Source organism: Neolamprologus brichardi, chromosome 6, assembly GCF_056152115.1.
Source record: "Neolamprologus brichardi isolate AB-2024 chromosome 6, ASM5615211v1, whole genome shotgun sequence".
Taxonomy (NCBI): domain Eukaryota; kingdom Metazoa; phylum Chordata; class Actinopteri; order Cichliformes; family Cichlidae; genus Neolamprologus; species Neolamprologus brichardi.
In genome coordinates, this window is record NC_142109.1 from 6,072,735 (window position 1) to 6,092,407 (window position 19,673).

The following is a 19,673-nucleotide window of genomic DNA, read 5'->3' on the forward strand; positions in this document are numbered from 1 at the left end:
ACCAGGTAAAATGATAATGCCAGACAGTTGATTCTGTTCATCTGGACCTTATAAACGGTACATTTGCATAATGACTGAAACTAGCACTACTAACGAACAATGGGCTGTGAGGTCAGTTTCATGATATGCAAATCGTCATGAACATTGATCAACAACCACCGATCAATGGCCATGAGTGCCACTCACAGAGAGTTGGGGAATGCAGGGCTCGCAAAATCGCTAGCCCGACGTCCCGGGGCTAGCGATTTTTCCAGTCGGGCTACCAAAATCTATCTCTGCCCTGCCCGTCGGGCTGTCATAGGAAGGAAAAATAAATGTCAATGCTTTTGCATTCTTTCGGAAATGTAGCTGGGTAATTATGTCATTGGCATCGGTGAGCCACTGTCAATATGTGACATATTGAAATCGCGTTTGAATTTGCGCTTGTTTTTTGCGCTTGTTTTTTGCGCTTGTTTTTTGCTTTCACTTTGCAATTGTGCGTGAAGAAGTGACAGCCAAAGAAAAGCTTACCACGAAACGGAAACGTTGTGACAAATCAGACTATAAGGCAAAAAGAAAGTGCAGCTTTATGGTTTCATGGACAAAAGAATTTCTGTGGCTGCAATATGACGAGCTAAATAACCAGGGCTGCACATAAGTGGTCCGCAGGTGCGCATTCGCTGTCAAAATAAAAAACGCGCACAAGATAAGAAGTTGCAACGCGTGTTTGCATACATAAGATTTTCTGGAGGAGGACAGACATTTGTTTAGAACTCTTAAAGATGCCGAAGAAGCTCCTTTAAGCAATTACTTTGGTGTTCCTCCACCTCCGAAGAAATGTCAGAAGGAGTCCGAACCACAAAAGAAGCGCGTATTCTCGGAAAAGTGGTTGCAGGAGGTGAGCTGGCTTCAAAAAAATGATGAATGCACAGAGAGGTGGTGCAGAATGTGCTGTGAAAATCCCACTCTAGCAGACAAAAACAGTGCCTTTTATATGGACGCAAACGTGCGTTGCAACTTCTTATCTGGTGCGCGTCTTTTCTTTTTAGTCAGCAACTGAGTAGTGACAACAGGAACACCCTGTATCCAGCATTACCTTTCCTTTTGTCTTTACTTTGAGGAGTCCTCAGCTGCGGATTTAAGTTCCATTACAACCAACCGTTAAACTGAATTTACCTGTTATTGTCCTGGTAATGGTCTGTCATTACGTTTTACAGCTGAAAATCATTGTTGAAACAAACTAGGATAGGTCAATTATTGTGCGATTAGGTCGCCTGGGATGGAGATATCCAATACAGTCACTAAAAGACTTTTGCATGAAACACAAACATTAAAAATGATGAAGTTAGCATCACCCACAGAGCAAGGGTAGACACTTTACGTGATTGGATTTCTCCTTTAAACATTTGTTGATGGGCGACGTCACAGAAGAGCTTATGAAAGAGAGGAGACCAGAATGAATGAGTTAGAAAGAGAAAAGTTTATGAATGTTGGTCGAGGATTCTCTGCCCTCTCTTTTCCATCCATCTCCCACTTGTTCTGACTCACGAGGGCTGAATGTGGAGGTGATAATGACGTGTGTGTCCGCCTCAGAGAATCAGCGCCGCATTTTAGTTACGAGAGTATTGGATGGTGAAAAGAAGAACAGCGAACACAGTTGACAGGTGCAGGGAGAGTAACGTGGACGTGATAATTTTCTAATTGAGGAAATGAAAGTATTTGGATTTAAGTAAGCTGAACAGGGTCAACCTGACTCACAAAGTAAACATGACATTGTTTGCCTGTGGTTCTACTTTGATCTGTGCATAAAAGAGAATTACTTTCAAAACTTGGATCGATCCCTTGAGTGAAGTTCCTTGAATTCTGCTGCTGTTCAAGGATTCGGGTTATTGCAGGGGTAACATAAAGCATCAAATCACTATACACCTAAATATGCTGTTTAGTTCTGTGTTGTGCTCGACTGTGCTAAAGAAGCATTTTTATTTTCAGAAGTCAACATGCCCAAAGTAGAACTTCTGTCTGCCCTGTGGATGAAAATGCTGATTAAAGTTCACAATTTAACTCTAAAAAAAGACCAAACAAAGAGACATACATACTTATAGGCATGATTATTTTAAATATAAACATGTCTTTAAAAGGCAAACTATTGGACACAGCTGGTTTGAAAACTGCTAATAATGTTACTTATCTCAGCCTGGCCTAAAGTATTTGCTTCCAAGAATCCAGTTTCTTGTCATTTTTTAAAGGAAAGAAATAGTTCATAAGGCTTTCTGAAGGTTATAAAGTGTTTTTGTTTTTTTTAAATATTTTTACACATTCACAGTCCAGTCGGTTCCTTTTTGTGACTGCATGTTAAACCACTTAACACTGACCTAGGAATCATTCATGCACAAAAAAGGCCCCAAACTCAAGGGATAACCCAGCCTGCACATAGCAAACAACCTAAGAACGAACCTATTTTAAAGGGTATATTTAGACGTTTTGTTACTAGCAGCCTCCCAAAGATACATATTTTTCCCTCCATGTCTTTAGTAGAATGTAAAAAAACGCTTAAGATAACAGAGTCTCGCTGACATAAAATAGCACGTCTGCACCAACAATGTGATTCCCAAAGAGCATTTAGCCAAAGACCTGACATTCCCAGCACGGTGAATCCTATCTAAAAGTGGACATAAACTATGAGCTGCTGTGGAAAATTCTTCTTTCCTGATATTTGCTCTGTAATTAAAACACTCTTACGTAAATAGCGTTGGATAATGTTTTAAATTTAGCCATGATGGTGATTAGCATTGCAGAGGTCAAGAGATTTTGTGCTTGATGAGTAACTATTTTATGTCACCAGCACAAACCCGTTGCAGTGCAGGGCATTCCGTCATCTCCTGGTTACTCACACACCCACAGTGTGTCAGCACCTACATGTCAAAATTCAGATGTTGTTCGAAAGCTATTTTAAGAAGCAAGTTGCATTTTTATGTTGTTTGACTGCCTTAATGTGACTGTAGTAGAAATTGTGAACATAAAGTCTGCAGATGTTTGCATTAAATATTAAAAATAAAACCTAAAGCCCTGTCAAATAATGTTTATTATACATCATTCAAATTACTCAGCTTTTTGGCCAGCCAAGCATCCTAAACTCCCCACTGATATAACTTCTTACTGCGGTTGAGATAGATCTTATTATTAAATCCAGTCCACTTATTTCTTATTTATATAATGCCAAATCACAACCATAGTTGCCTCAGTGTACTGTCAGGTTAAGACCCTAAAAAAACAGAACCATTAGCAAGTACTTGGCAACAGTGGGAAGGAAAAACTCCCGTTTAACAGGAAGAAACCTCCAGCAGAACCAGGCTCAGGGAGGGACAGCCGTCTGCTGTGACCGATTGTGGGTGATTCTTTTTCTGACTGCTATATATTTGAAATTGCAGTGTAGTGGAAAGTTTTGTTTGTTATAAATCTCTGTTTGGACCTAATTATTAGCATGCATCCAATGCTAAAACAGTTGGTGCCAAAATGTAACATCTGTAGTGTAAAATAAGAAGCCGAACATGAGAACACATCTAATCTGAAGAAACATCTGGTCAAATACAAAGTATGTCTGAAAGCTGCAAAGTGTACCGTATTTGAAAGACCGGCAGGTAACATCAGCGTGCCTGTTAAGAAGGTGAACGCAGGAATGGTAATGATGATGATGGAAAGCTGTTGTCAGAGAAACGGCTTTTTGGCTGTTGACATTTTAACTTTTAGCATTTGTTTCGCAGCGCTGAAATGTCATATTAGCATGGTATACTGTAAACACACACAAAACCTTAGTATGTAAACATAACCAACAATTGTGTCACATTACCATTTAAATACTGCAGTATGCAAGCACTGTGACAGTGACGTCAACATCACAGACAGTGCCAGGCAGTAACCAAGGCAGCTGTTGTGTAGGGCTGCTCAATTAATCGAATTTTAATCTCGATTACGATCTGGGCTTTCAACGATCATTAAAAATGACTGAGCCAATTATTAGCCCCTCCCTCGTGCTTTACTCTCGCGCTGCTCCGTGTGGCAAATCGAGCGCCCCTCTCTGCATTTTGAACACGTGTCACAACAATTAAGAGCAGCAGTCCCCAACCTCAACGCCACGGACCGGTTTATGCCCGACAATATTTTCATGGACCGGCCTTTAAGGTGTCGCGGATAAATACAACAAAATAAAACTAGTACTGACTCCGAAAAAAAGAAAATTTATTCATAACACACGTGAAAAGACCCAGGAAAACTGAGTAAATGATAAAAACGATAACAAAATAACGCTGAAAACCGATAAAAACCCTGAAAACTATACATTTCACACCTGAGCCTCAACTCTCGCAGCCCGGTACCAAATGACTCACGGACCGGTACCGGTCCGAGGCCCGGGGGTTGGGGACCGCTGATTAAGAGGACCCGAGGGAAGCTCGGAAAGCTAAGCAGAAGTTATTTGGAGAGGAGAGTGACTGCCGTTGGTTGAAAAGAGAGGTAAAAAAAACTTCAGTGGTGTGGAAACATTATGGGTTTGCGGAGTCAGACGTGGATCAAGTAGACATAGTGTGTAAACTTTGCTACAGTGTCGTAGCTGCACCACAGAGCAACACTGCAAAGTTCACTAAACATAGATGTTTACATTTTTCATTTATTTTTTATATTGCAAACATTTGCACTGTTATCAGTATTTGCACACTATTTTATATTATTTTTTGACAATCTTTTAAGTCATTATTCAATACATTGTTATTGTTAAATAAGTATCGTCAAATAATGGAGATCTCAATTTCAGTGAAAATAATCGTGATTATCATTTTTGCCATAATCGAGCAGCCCTACTGTTGTGGTGTGTAAAGTACTGAAAAGGGTACCGCTGGGTACCTGTACTGGTTGTGTTCACAGGTAAATAAAGCCTGAAAAAATGAATCATCTTCTAACTTAACCAACTGATCGTTTTCAGTTTGGTCATTGGTTGAGATTCAATTCAGCATAAATAGTTCATGAGCAGGCTGAACCCTACTTTATTTGGGTATATCATCATAGTGCTCTACAGTACATTGATCTAGTTAGTGTCGTATAATGCAGGCTGGCTCCAAAAGCAAGTCACTTTCAATAGATTCCTGTGTTAAAATGTCCAACTTTACATCAGAAATAAATGTATTTACAGAATGGTACAAAAACACTTTTGGTCTCTATGGTTATTTTTCCCATTAGTGATAACCTTATAGAGGGTTGATGTATATATTGTTAATTATTCTTAAGATTTATAGTTCCTGTTGTTAAGGCGTGGCCCTTTGTAGCCACTGGGCCTCACACCCTTGCTATTTGTGTTGGTGACTTTTGGACCATTTTGCTTCATGCAAATACCTGATCACGGTTTCCCTTGCAACTCATATGAGAAAAGAGGGTAAACTCTCGTAACTTGAATCGTTAAGACAAGACTCTCTTTGGCTACAGCCATCTTTGTTCCTTGTCGGTGGACTGGCTGAACACACTACAAAATTGCCCTTTCAGTTTCACTTGCTGTTGCCATTAAAGAAACGTAAAAAGCAGGCCTGTAACTGAATGAGCACCCGTACCAGATTGCAGTGCTACTCTCCCTTGATTTTGTTATGCTCGGCTTTACAAGATTGAGGGACCGTCTGTTTTCTTGCACTGATACATGCTTGTTTTCTGGGCTCGTCTGGTCATGTTCCCACTGACTGCCACCACATTTCAAATGGAAACAAGATAATAACGCAAAAAAAAAAAGGCACAGAGGCGTATGGAGGAGAGCATTGTGTGTGTGACTGAGTGACTCGACAGAACAGACATCAGAGTGCTGTTGTGCTCTGAACTTGTGTTTCTGTCCGTCTCATTGTGTACCCTTGGTACTGCAGTGGCTCTCCTTGAATTGTACTTTGACAAGGTCTCCTGTCTCTCTCACTCTCTCTCTCATTACATGAGCAGCTGCTGCCATGGTGACAGCAGCAATCAGGTATCCCCAGTCTGGGCCGACATTCTGCAGCAGACAATAAGCCCACACGCGCGCGCACACACACACACACACACACACACAAAGGATGTAATATCCTCCAGCAGTGATCCTGTATTATGCAGCAGATATCTCTGCTCACTTCCCACTGTCATAACTTACTTTTACTGATCATTCACTGCATTCGCTTTGGTTTGTTCTCTTCAGAGTACATAAAAGCTCTGAAGCACATAAAAAGCAAGAATTCGCAGAAATGAACATGTTCTTTCTGGGACGATCTGATTGCATCAACAGTGCTGTCTTCTTTATCTGTAATTACATCATTATGGTAAGCAATAATGGAAATTTCCTCCATTTTTGCAATTAGATAATATATTAATGTCACTGAGAGCACAGATACTGGTGATGTGCTGCTCAAATGTTTCTTTTTCATTAGTCCATATTTTAATTACTACTTATATGTCAAAAGAATGGCATAAATCCAAAGGCATTGATGTTAGAAAGCTTTACACTTACTGTATCAGAATCAACACGTTCCCCACGCCTTTGCTAGTTTCTCTAAACAACATGTAACATAAATGGCCATGAATCACAGTGATTGGTCGGGTTTGCCGAGGTTCAAAATAGGCCACATGTAAGCTTTTATCTCAAGTTCTTTTTTATTCTTTAGACAACTGTTTGGACACTTGTGTCTAGTTCTGACCTCGATCTGTATCTACCTATTGATAAAATGCTGTCTCACTTCAGAGGACCTGCTCATCCTAACAGTCTAGAAAGCATCATGAGAAACAAATTGTTCTACCCTTATTTCTTTTTCTACCTGTTTTGATGGGCTGGTGTTAGAGCTGGGCTATATCATATCGTTCACAGTAATACCAGTATAATGTTAGGCAACGATAAGAAAATGAAATATCGCCATAGAATATGGGTAAAACGCGCATGAGCAGTGCCTTTGTTTTCATACGCACATGGTGGAAAAAGCATGGCGGCGCAGTAGAGAATGAGAAGGGCGAAAGTGGATTGTTGAATGAAACAGATGAAGCAGAATTGGTTTGTAAAAATGCTGCAACTTCAGTGGTGTGGAACTGGTTTGGCTTTCATCTGTCAGATACACACCAAAGCACTATTTTTGGTAGAGCATGCAAGCGGGCCGTGTTTTTCAGTAAATTCGGCACACTTAAAATCAATCCTTTGATTTTCTGAAAATTGACAGTGCCCCTTATAATCCGGGGCGCCTTATGTATGAATTCTGGTTGTGTTTACTGACCTTGAACCGATTTTATGTGCTACACGGCGCTCAAAAATCTGTCAAAAAATGTTTTAGTACGAAGCTACGAACCCGCACCGCTTGATGGATTGTCGGAGCATTACAGCTATTGTAGGCAGGAGCCTCGCGGAGTGATACGTACTGTGCTTCAACATAATATTACCGTATTGTGTGTGTATAACCTCTTTTCAAGTTTTGTGGATATTATACATGGTTATGATCAGGATATGTCGGCCAATTTCCACTGGAAATGCCTTTTGGTTAAACTGTCAGCAAGGAATTTGCATTTGCACAGTTAAATTTTTATATAACTTTAATGCACAGAAAAACCGGCTGCTTGTTTAAGTGAAAATACATTGATGGGGTTTTTGCACTAATAAAGTTGTGGAGTTGTAAAGTATTTTGTCTAGTGTCAATTACATGGTCAGTTATATCGTTATCGCAAATTTTCAAATGTATATCGTGATAAATATTTTTGGCCATATCGCCCTGCCCTAGTTGGTGTGTTCTTGGATGGTGCGCTTACAACAACAACTGTTATGTTTGCGCAGCCTTAATCTTAAAATTGACTTTTCACAACTTATTTTCAATGGCATTGGCCCTGTGACAGCTGGGAAAGGCTCCAGCCCATCATGCAACCCTGAACTGGATGAGTGGTTAATAAAAATTGATGGACGGATTTACTGCCTGCAGCATGCAGGGGGAAAAATGGCTGCAGTGTGCACACGTATGCACATACTGTAGCAGAACAGCAGTAACCATTAGCACCAGATTGCTCAGGCTTAGATGTTGGAGCTCCACCTGAGCTCTTAGGATTTATCTGCAGAACAACCTCTCAGACCTCCAAGACCCCAGCCAGGCCTCTCTGCCAGGTTTCTCATGGCTTCTGCATCATAACATAGCCATGTTTTTGTGCTGCCTCGCCTTCATCTAATACAGTTTCCACAGAGAACACGTGCTCATAGCCTGTGCTTATTTGCAACACAGTGTGCTCATAGCCATTCATCATTAATTAACATGAATTGTGTTCAGGCTGACTGAGAATCCCTTGTAAACAATTATCCTTAATATCCTTAATATTTTTCCTTTAAAAATGTAATTTTTACTACAGGCATAAATATTTGATCAAGGCTGGATCCTGAACAAAAGATAATATGTTCAGATATTATCATGACCTTCCCATTCACTCTTGAATTTTTCTATAAAAGTGTTATCTTTTACCAGATGGGCAACCACCACATGGCTTCACATGGCTACTTAGCATAAGCTCCACTGATACACTACATAGCTGATTAGCTTATTATTATTAGCTGTTTCTGAACCTGTATTTTTAAAATATGTTTATAATCACAAAACACTTACTGAAGAAAATACATCTAATTTTCCCCCTTTAAGCCAACTTTGCTAAAATCCTCCTCTCTGTGACATCATACAGATCCAAACGTTTAAAAAAGGAGTATTTTACCCAAAACAGAACCAAGAGACCGAGTTTCATGTCCTGTGGTTTTTGCTTTTACGTTTTGCTTTCATGTTTTACTCGTTTTTGGTGATTTGAAGGCATCTAAACTACTTGGTTATATTTAAAAATAGATAGAAATGTGGTAATTTACAACTTTACATGTGTGAATTGTAAAAATATTTCTAAAATAAGTTCAAATCAGCGAATGAGTGATTCAACAAAGGTGATAACTTTCACAGGATTTGTTCCTTAAATGTGGGCACGCTATTATTATGAAAAGGCATTGCTAACTCACGGTCTGTGCATTTGTGTGTGCATGGCTACTTCTAGTACAGGATTTTGTGAGGTACAGTGAATAGCCGGGTGACATGAGGCCCGGCTCAATTGTCTGGTTCTCAACAATGGATGCAAAATGCCTTTCAGCCAGCACAACAGCAGCTTTAAATCATTCACAAGCAGATCGATTGAACCGATGTGATTTAGGCCTAGGTAGCAGCTGATATGGGTGCTGGTTTGTGTGTAAGTGTGTTTCATTGTTGCAATCACGTGCATTTCTCAAATATCAGAATATCTGCTTAAAGCTCTAAAGAAGGTCTGAATGGAGAGACACAGCAGCAATTTCAAAGGGAGATTCTCAGGAAGCACATGCTTTCACGCACAAATGCACAAAGTTTCAGAAGCACACACACACACACACACACACACACACATCTTGTAATCAGCATCGTTAAAGGGCAATTTGTGAGGGACCCTCTGATGGTCACAAGACCAGAGACAGCACGTGGGATTCTTCACAGTGCCTGCTTTCACCACATTCAGAAGCCTTGTGATCTCTCTACAGATTAAGCAGGGTGGGGTACCTTCACCTTACCCAGGCACACACGCACACACACACCCAAAGAAGTCAAGTCACATATGAAACCATGTCACACTATTCACTGGTTATGGTTTCGAAGCTCTCGGGAAATGTTTAGGTGCAGTTCACATTTTTTTGTGCATTTTTAAGGGTGTTTTTGTGTTTTTATTCCTATAATGTGTGTGTATGTATCTTTGTGGGACACTCCTAGTAAACAGACTGCACTTTACACCTTTCAACATACACTAGCTGTGCATATAAAGGATCAAGCTCGAATCGTTACACAAGCTTCGTCGGACTTTCGCTGCAAGCAGGAGAGAAAAGCTTTGTAATTCAATCTGCCCCCTGCCATGTGATACCAAATATAATTGTGATCCTGAAGACGGTGCGTGTTTTCCTTCTTAGTGAACCAGGTCACGCCGAGTCCAATCCGTATTTCAAGGAGTAGCGTTTGTGCATTCAGTGTTTGTGTCTTTAAAGCTGTAGCTGGAAAAGAAAGAAGAAAAGAAGAGTGCAGGCGAGTCCCTGGTGATGAGTTTATTTCCCAGTGCAGATTCTCCGAGCATTTCAAATCCAAAGTGTGTCACATCACTAAAAACTTGTGGCCCTGCAGGTACTTTTGTCCCTGTTACAGATACTCAGACTCCCTTCTGTATTCAAATAAAAAAAGTTAGGGGCCACAGCTGTACATGCTTCATAGACAGTGTTGGGAAGGTTACTTTTAAAATGTATTCCATTACAGATTACAGAATACATGCCCCAAAATGTATTCTGTGACGTATTCCGTTACGTTACTCAATGAGAGTAACGTATTCTGAATACTTTGGATTACTTAATATATTATCATGCTGTTTACAACTACATGAATGTACTATTGCTGTGATTTATTACTGTTACTGAAGGTCCGCGGCTCCGAACCGTAGTAAAGGGACCTCTGGCTAATACATTGGTTTGGTGTCGGGCTCGTAGCCAAAGCACGGACTACACTGCCTATGATGCTACATTCTTTAGCGCTATACCTGTAGCATTCTGCCTATTAGCTTAGCACAACAACAACAAATAAAGCCTCTCTCACCCAGGAAACACAGAGAGAGAGCGTCACCCTGTAACCATGGCAACCGTAACGCTGCCGCCTGGAACAACAGAACGTAGCTGTCAAACAAAACCCAAACAGTCCTGACCCGCCACAATATGAAACAGGGAAGCACCGCCGTGTAATCCATTTACTTCAACAAAGTAACTGTATTCTAAATACCACCTTTTTAAACGGTAACTGTAACGGAATACAGTTACTCATATTTTGTATTTTAAATACGTAGCGGCGGTACATGTATTCCGTTACTCCCCAACACTGTTCATAGATTACTGTGGAATCCAGTCATGCTCGCAATGTGACAGGATTGAGTCAACAGAAGGTGAGGGGTGAACCAGAGACATTGTAATATTGCCTGTATGTTAATCAGAAGGAGGAGACGTGACAGTTAAAGATTCCTGAATGGGAGGCTGGAAGGCTTCTGTTATGGAGAAAATGGTGGAGGAAGTGTAAATTCCTTCATGTGGGACAAAATCATCGAATCTTATAAGCTGTTCTGGTGACTAGTGCTTTAAAAGCATCTTCAAATCAGTGTATAAAAGTCAAGTAGATTGATTTAAAAGATTCAAAAGAATCGTTTTGGTTAACTTTAAAGTTTCCTTTACTATATAAAAGAAGCGGTGACCCCGCAGGTAAGCGTGTTAGCGACACTGCGCTTATCTCTTTAAAAGATAAAAGAAGAAGAAGAGTGTGCACGTTTGTACTTCACAAATATCACCGAGGACTCAGAAGAGTTGAGTTTATGTGTCAGGCTGGGAGTTAGACCAGGTGGTGTGTCTGTGCATTTAGGGTGTAAATGATCCTCACGCTTCTCCAAACAGACACATTTTGAACAGTTACTGTGCTGGTTTTGGCGATGAAGGTAAGAGAGAAACACAGAAGTGTTGTGAATCCTGCAGTTTTTGGCCTTTTTAGAAATCATCAGAAATAATTTTGGACACCGCGTCTTGTTTTTATTGCACGTGCAAATATGCCACTTTTTCTTTAGCTTTAAACCCGGCGCCACAAATCCATTGTGCCACATGGAGATTAAATAAATAAATAAATACATGCAGCGTGTTTTTATAAGAGGAAAGAGACTAAGTGAGCAAATAAAGTTATTATTGCTCTGACAATATCCCACATTATGGGATTGGCCTTATGCCTGTGCGTTTGTGTTGCAATGCTTGTGTGTGTGCATTTTCTGACCTGAATCATTAAGCTGGCCCTGTGAAGCAGTGGACAAACTGTGCGTCCATTTGAGCTGTATATGCATGAGTATGTGTGTCGGAGCGTGCTCCTTTTTCCCGAAGAATGCTTGTGGGCATAGGCAGGGCCAGTAACGAGGGGAGATGGGAAAAGACGAGGGGGAGGGAGCAATGATGCAGCCGGTCTAAAAATAGCACCGCCTCCATGCCCCTTCTACCCCCGATGCTTCTCTTTGCTTATCCCCTTCACAATCCCACCATCTCCTCCTTTAGTTCTTCATCATGACAACAACTAAAACTGCAGGTAGATGAATGATGGGATTGAGGTGTTTGAGGTGCTACTGCCCTCCCCCCATACATCCTTTAATCAGAAAGAGGAGTGCATGGCATGGGCCAGAATCCAGAGTGGCATAAAGTGGACCGAGGGAGGAGCGAGGAAACAGAAAGGTTGCACATGCTCAGTAACAAACTGTTAGAGTTTGCCATCAAGACGCAGATTTAAATGCCAGCTTTCTCTCTGTGCTGGAGCTTTAAAATGGAAATAAGAGTTTGGCTTTTGTTGCTGTGTAGAACAAAATGAATGAGTGTTACTCTGTTTATCTTAACATAGTCTGCTGAATCACTTTTATTAATGCTTATTAGTATAAGTAATACAGCCAGGGAAGGTCAGTTTTAAGTGCGTACTCTCCATTTATTCAGGTAGGTGATTGCTCATAAGCTCATCACCAGTCTGTCAAACTATAACACTGTAGGTAAAAGAGACGGTGGCCATTATTCTGGGGATTCAGGCTTTTTGTCAGAGGCGGGGAACATTTTTTTTTGATACAAGCTGCTGTTGAACAAAAAATAGAAATATGTGATGAAACCATGACAGATATTTTTAATAAACCCAGGTCATTGTCCCAGACAATCTGCTGTGCCGTCCACTTAAATGCTTATTAAACATCGAAATACAATCCTGCACGATCTGTGAAGGAATGAAACCATTATTTAAAAACATAACTCATGAACATGTACATGGTCATATTCATGGACATGGATTCAATTGTTTTGTCTTTTGATATGACCTGACTGAGACTATTAACTGTGTTAACACCATCACAGTTCAGAGCCGCATCACTGACATGCAGAGGTGGCACAAGTATAGACATTTTGTCCTCAAGTAGAAGTACAGGTACCTGTGTCAAAAAATATTCTGGTACAAGTTGAAGTACCGATTCAACTTTTTTACTCGAGTAAAAGTGAAAAATTATCAGCTCTGTACTCTGTGGCTGGGCGTGGTCTTCTGTGGTGGGTCTGTGGGAGGCGGACGCACCATCCTCAATCCCGCCTCGCCGGCTTAAAGTCTGCACTGGGTCCTGCAGTATTGTTGTTGGTGATGTGTGTGGCGGCAGCTGTAGAGCTGCAGCCGTGTGTTGGTGAAAGTGAGCAACCGTGAAAGTGTTAATAAAGTGATGCTGAAAAGCACAAGCCTGTGGTCGGGTCTGTCGTTAATGCCACATACTCAAAGCAAGACAGTAAAAAGTAGCTTTTTGGAGGACGTTTCTAGCAGCTATTTTTGTGCAAAGCTAACTGGACCTTGTGTTATGATATTGTTATAGTAAAATAATATTAGTAGTTTGAAATACAAGTTTAATTTCAGTCTAAATTTCATTTCTAATAAAGGTACTCTTGAATCATAAGAAGAACATGAGCAAAGAAAAAGAAGCAAAATAAAAAAAAATTGCTTTATTTTCTGCCTTGTAGAGGGGTGACTTTGCCTCTAAACAGGAAAACATGTAGGGAAGGGGTTAAAGTGGGATTCAGCAGGTGGGGGAACCCTAAAATCAGATGTAATGGCTCAACATGAGGAAAAGAATCTAAATTTCTATTGAGAGCTCCGCTAGATTTTCTTGACGTGCACGCTGTGATCAGCTGATCTGCTGCTCTTTGCAAATTTACAAAACTGATTTCAACGAGATGTCAGCAGATGTTTCACGAGTTGCCCTGGCAGATTTCCATCCTCTGACAGTATGCTGCAGAGTCCTTTCACACAACCTTTAAATAACACAGTTATTCTGTCTCAGATTGATTTGCAGCATGTTTCACAATATGAAGAAACATAATGCCACATTCAAAAACACGAGGACTTACATGTAAGCTTTAACTTTACAGTTTATCAAATACGACTGTGCATCCTTACCTCTAAATCGAACCTCCATTCGTCCTCTCCTGTCCGGTCTTTCTTATCTTTCTCCGTCTCTGAGTGGAGTTAGCGCTCTCTCTCTCTTTTCTCTCGCTGTGAAATACGGCAGCTGGATCGTAAGCTAGCAACACAGTGTGTGTGTTTGCTGATGTTTGATGAGGTGATACAAATGTTACATTTGTAATTACCTGCCATTTATAAAAGTTACTCCCTTTATGCTCGCTGGGTAATGGTTCTCACTGTGGTATGCTGGAGTCCCAAAGTCTTAGGAATGGCTTTGTAACCCTTTATAGACCGACAGATGTCACTGACTTTGTTTCTCAGCCTTTCCTTTAGAAAAATGTTAGAAAAGTGTTAATAGACCTCTCTGTATTGAATCATATCTGTTATTAACCTCTGTCTCTCTTCCACAGCATGTCTTTTATCCTGTCTTCCTTCTCTCACACAAACTGGTCACAGCAGATGGCCGCCCCTCCCTGAGCCTGGTTCTGCCGGAGGTTTCTTCCTGTTAAAAGGGAGTTTTTCCTTCCCACTGTCGCCAAAGTGCTTGCTCATAGGGGGTCATATGATTGTTGGGCTTTTCTCTGTATCTATGAAGCGCCTTGAGGCGACATTTGTTGTGATTTGGTGCTATATAAATAAAATTGAATTGAATTGAATTGAAAAAGCACGAGGCATGATGTGTGGCTTTATGAGATCTTATAGCCTGCTTGTCATTGTCAGACAGGTTTATCTTTGTCTATTATTAACATTTGTTTGATTATCTGAAACAAAGTAAGTAAAGTCTGACAAATATGCAAACGACTTAGAAGTGCAGTTCTTTTTATCAGTGGGACTCTGTGCAGTTTGTTGCTAAAACAAAAAAGAAAAATATATTCAGAAAATATATTTCATGCAATCGCTATAGCTTAAAGCTTCACCGCCCACAGATAAAAAAATGAAGTCATTGTGACTTGATTTTAAACTTTTGTCCTTCACATAATCTAACTGATTGTATCTAAAGAGAAAAGAAATGCCAGTCTGTCAAATTTAATAGAGTCAGAAAGCAAGAACTCAATGTCAAATGAAATCGCAGTTTCCCAAGCGTGGACCGGACAGTAGAGAGAAGCTGAAGGGCTCAAAAGCAGATAAAGAAGGAAGGAGCTGAAGAAAAAACTGTGCCGTAATCCCACCGTGACTGGCATCCCTGTCTCCTCCTGGCCCGGTAGCTAGCCTTCAGGATCAGGGCTGTCAGAGGAGGTACACTTTGCTTTGTATTCAGTCTTTGTATCGCTGTCATTTATCTCACACCCAGAGACACGACAGCTGGGTAAACTGTACACACCAACCCGAGGTTCAATTCTAGCCTTTTATCTCTCTTTTTACACTGGATCACATTTAGAGATACCCTCTGAATCCATCACTCACCACAGCAAAGACCACACACAGACAAACATAAACACACTCTGCCTCTTATCCAGACAGAAAAAGCTCCCGGGAGGTATGGTCTGAGGGTTTGTCAGCTGGATGGAGTTGTCTGATCTGCTGTTAGCAACTAAAAGTAGCATGCTACACAGTTTGTACTGCATTTGTTGCCCTGAGAATATTGTTTCGGTGATACGGCACTGAAGAGGAGCAAGGAGAAGAGGAGACAGGGATTTGATGATATCTTATTAACCTGCTCCTGTTATTGACTCCATTTTGTATCCCTTTGTGTGTGCGCTCCTTGAGGCAAAGCGAGACAGACGCAGAGAGGAAAATAAGGGAAAAGACAAAGGAGAGAGGGCTCAGATGCTATCACAGTAACCTTGTCCTTTCATTGGCTCCATTTTACCACTGTCAGGGTCCCTGCCTCGACCTTAACAGACTACTGCAGGCAGGATAAATCCTCTCCAGCATGTTCAGCTTTACAGAAGATCAGTATTACAGTGCCCGTAGCAAATACCTCCAAAATGACATTGAAATGATGTTTTGTAGTAGATGCAGTGCAGGAGCAATGAATGCTATTGTTTTGGGTTACCATAATAAGCATGTGCAGGCATGCCGTACAAGATTATGTACAGGAAATAGTGGATGAAAGAAAATGGATGGATGGATCTCCCAAACTGCAGCTCTTGCGTGATGTTCCTGGTCTGCAGTGGTCAGTATTTATCAAAAATGGTGTAAGGAAGGAACAGCGGTGAACCAGCAACAAGGTCATGGGCGGCCAAGGCTCACTGATTCACGTGGAGAGCGAAGGTTGACCTGTGTGGTCCAATCCATCAATGAGCTACTGTAGCTCAATAGTCTGTGTCTTCCTCTCCATTACATCTTCAAAACTGTCCAGTTTGCTGCCAATCACAAAATCCATCATTTTGCTGCACACAGTGAAGGATCTCAGCTTCCTCAGTGTTGGTCTTCCCATTTAGCCCATTACTTGTACCTCAGTGTTTCTGTAGGTGACACACTCTGGTGATCTACTGAAAGTCTAAGCTCCACAGTCTCCTGTGGAGCTACTGTACTGTGCATCACCAAGCCAGACAGAACAGAGCCCATTCTCATATAATGTGCAGCCTCTCATGATTTACCGCAAGGGTTTCCTTTTATTTCCTGTCGTTTCATTCTCAATAGCAGCAGCTCAGTTGTGTTTAATGCGTTTTAGAAGTCAAAGAAGGTGATTCTCACCATGCAGCCATTATTACAAGCATAGCATCACCTGTATGTTTATTAAGCGGAACAACCAGAAAGTTTGCTTTTGTGTGTTGCTGTTGTGTTAAATTGCAGTAAAGAAATGCAGCAAAATGCCAACTGCTCAGAAAAAAGAGGCATGTGACCAAAACTGTTTGAAGAAGACATGAGAAATGTTTAATAAATGACTACTGCAGGGTTTTTGTGACAGTATGAGCTGAAAACACCAAGCTAAAGCTATTTTTTCATTACCCAGTCAGTCTAAATATACCACGCTACTGCAGCAAGTAGGAGGTTTATGGCCTGGAAATGGCTTTTATGAAACACTCAGAAAACATGCAAACATAGAAGGCAGCACTGGAGCACAAATATACACCCGAGCAGGAAAGTCAGATTGATGGTTCTCTTGCTATTTACACTCAGTCAGCAGCATGGAAATATTATAAGGATTGACACAATCTTGGTAAAGACAAACAATGACATACGAATGGTTGGTTGTCTCTGTAAAGAACTAGTGACACTACACGGGGTGTACTACACTTCTCACCTCGTGCTATCTGGGATAGGCTCCAGCCTTTGGCAATGCTGTGTGGACAAGAGGTTAAGAAAAGCCATACATAGTAGCTGTTTGTGAAGTTCCCAGAAAAGTTTGACGTGTACGAAGTGGGACACCATTTGAATACTCGACTTTCAACTTTTGAGCAACCAGGTGGACGCAAATGTGACGACACTCATTCCAAATGCTCAAAATATGGAAACATTGACTTCTGAATTCAGTAGCAAACCTCAAAGCTGCTTTACAGACTCAGTTCAGATGTTCTAAAGGTGCTGACATTAAATTCTGTCTTGTAAACTCTACCACAGTCCTGAAAGTCATATCTGTTCGTGCATTTTCATCCCTTCTTCTCTCCTTTCCAGCTCTTCTCCATTGTGATCTTCGGCTGCATCGCCAATGAGGGCTACATCAACCAGGCCAAAGAAGAGGAGGAGTACTGCATCTTCAACCGCAACCAAAACGCCTGCAATTATGGGGTGTTTATGGGCTCCATGGCATTTCTTTGCTGTGTGGGCTTCCTGGCTCTGGACATCTATTTCCCTCAGATCAGCAGCGTCAAAGACCGCAAGAAAGCTGTGCTGGCTGATATCGGGTTGTCGGGTAAACACATTGTCTTTTCATACCGTATTTCTTTACAATACTTTATAGTTGTGAAGTATTTTGTTTGAGTTTGGATTTTTACCTTCAGATGTGCTAAAGCCTCAGTTACACAGACCTAGAGACTGGTTTGGGGACCATGTGCAATCACATGCAAGTTGGTGAGTGGTTGCTGTCTGTCGCCGGGTGATACCGGCCGCAGAGACGGTGCTGCACCAAAAAACTTGATTGATTGGTCGGTAGCAGATTGCCAACTACTCATAAAAATCCCGCCTTACTTCTACGAGTCAAAAGGTGCAAGTTTTACTTTGAAGGTGAGCGTGAACATTTCCAGTTTGCGCCACACTTTTTTCAGTTTCACAGTTTTGCTTGGGGAGTAGTTGGCAAGTGTTTGCAAACAAGACTTCATCTTCCATCTACAATACAGTGACTGTGGGAATCTGCAAATCACAAGAGTATTTGCACCGTATACCTCTTTGCAACCAGTTTCGCATAGCAAACGTCAGCAACCACTTGCTAACTGTTCATGGAGTTCACATTTCTTCCAAGCAACAGGTGATTGCCAATCAGTCTCTCGGTCTGTTTGTCTGGAGATCAACTAAGGCTACGTTCACAATGCAGGCGAAAGCGCAACAAATCCAATTTTTTTGACCCTATGCGACCCATATCCGATCATGGTATGACAGTGTGAACGGCACAAATCTGATATTTTCAAATCCGATCTGAGTCACTTTCGTATGTGGTACTGAATCCGATACATATCCGATGTTTTAGAAAGCGACTGCTGTTTGAACGGTCATGTCGCATTAAATCCGTCTTTTACGTCACTGACACAAGACAGACGCCAATTATTAGCGCCGGAGAAGCGCCGGAGAAGACATCGCAAACGCTTCCTGGCCATCCGGTGAAACTGCTGGGAAGACAACGTTGGAGAAACGTGAACATTTTATTTGTACTGTATAATCTGCAGATTCTGACAGAAATCTGCAACTATCCTTTGAAGCACTGCTCCTCTAAAACAGCAATTAAGATAATTATTAGGTTATCTACATTATTATGTAAATAACAAAATAACTTAAAGCAAAAATTGGGAAATGTGAAGTCCAAAGTCTTTATATTAAGGGCCATCAGTCAAACAATACTGTTTGGTCTAAACAGAGCCCGTTGTGTGTGACATCTTCTTTTGCGCATGCGGGCCTCTTTGAGCGTTCACACTAGAGCGCGTTTGCTGTCGCATTTTATTTGTAGTGTGAACGAGCAGACCAAAAAATCGGATTTGATCAAAAAATCGGAATTAAGCATTAAGACCTGCAGTGTGAACGTAGCCTAAGACTCCTACAAACAGCTTTCATAAATACCTAAATTCACTTCCCATGGATGCTCGAACCAAACAGGCCTTTTTCTGTGCAAATTATCCCAGCCGCTCAAAATAAACTACCTAACGAAAACCTGTCAGCGATTTTTGTAATGTATAAAAATGCCGTGCAGTTAGGTTATTACAACAAAAGGAGAGATGTGTGACAGGGATAATAAGTAGACAAGTACTCATCTGACACTAACAAGTCTGTGAGACGTTGTGCGTTGGCTGACAGTGGCTTCCACTACTTCTCCACTGCACTGCTACTGCAATGAACTCAAATATAATGACAGGACAGTGAAGTGTCGGATCGGTTAATGAGGTAGTTCCTGTCACAGACAGAATTCGCCCTCCCTGTTTTCGTCACCTACTCTCTGATTTCTCTTGCCGTATCTGTTGTAATATGAGATGGTTTCCACACTGAAGAAATAAGGGAACCTGATAATCCCTGGGTATTTCTAATTAGGCTTTATACATTGCCTCCACACTCCAGCTCTTTTAA

General features: G+C 41.2%; 1 protein-coding gene across 2 annotated transcripts in view; it reads left to right on the top strand.

Annotated features, from left to right (window-relative positions):
* Positions 1-19,673, top strand: part of syngr1b (synaptogyrin 1b) — a 32,094-nt gene that overhangs the window by 5,636 nt on the left and 6,785 nt on the right. For both annotated transcript variants that reach the window (XM_006803786.3, XM_006803785.3), the window contains exon 2: positions 17,580-17,817. In XM_006803786.3, the coding sequence (XP_006803849.1) occupies positions 17,580-17,817 (238 nt within the window). The remainder of the gene's footprint in view (positions 1-17,579; positions 17,818-19,673) is intronic.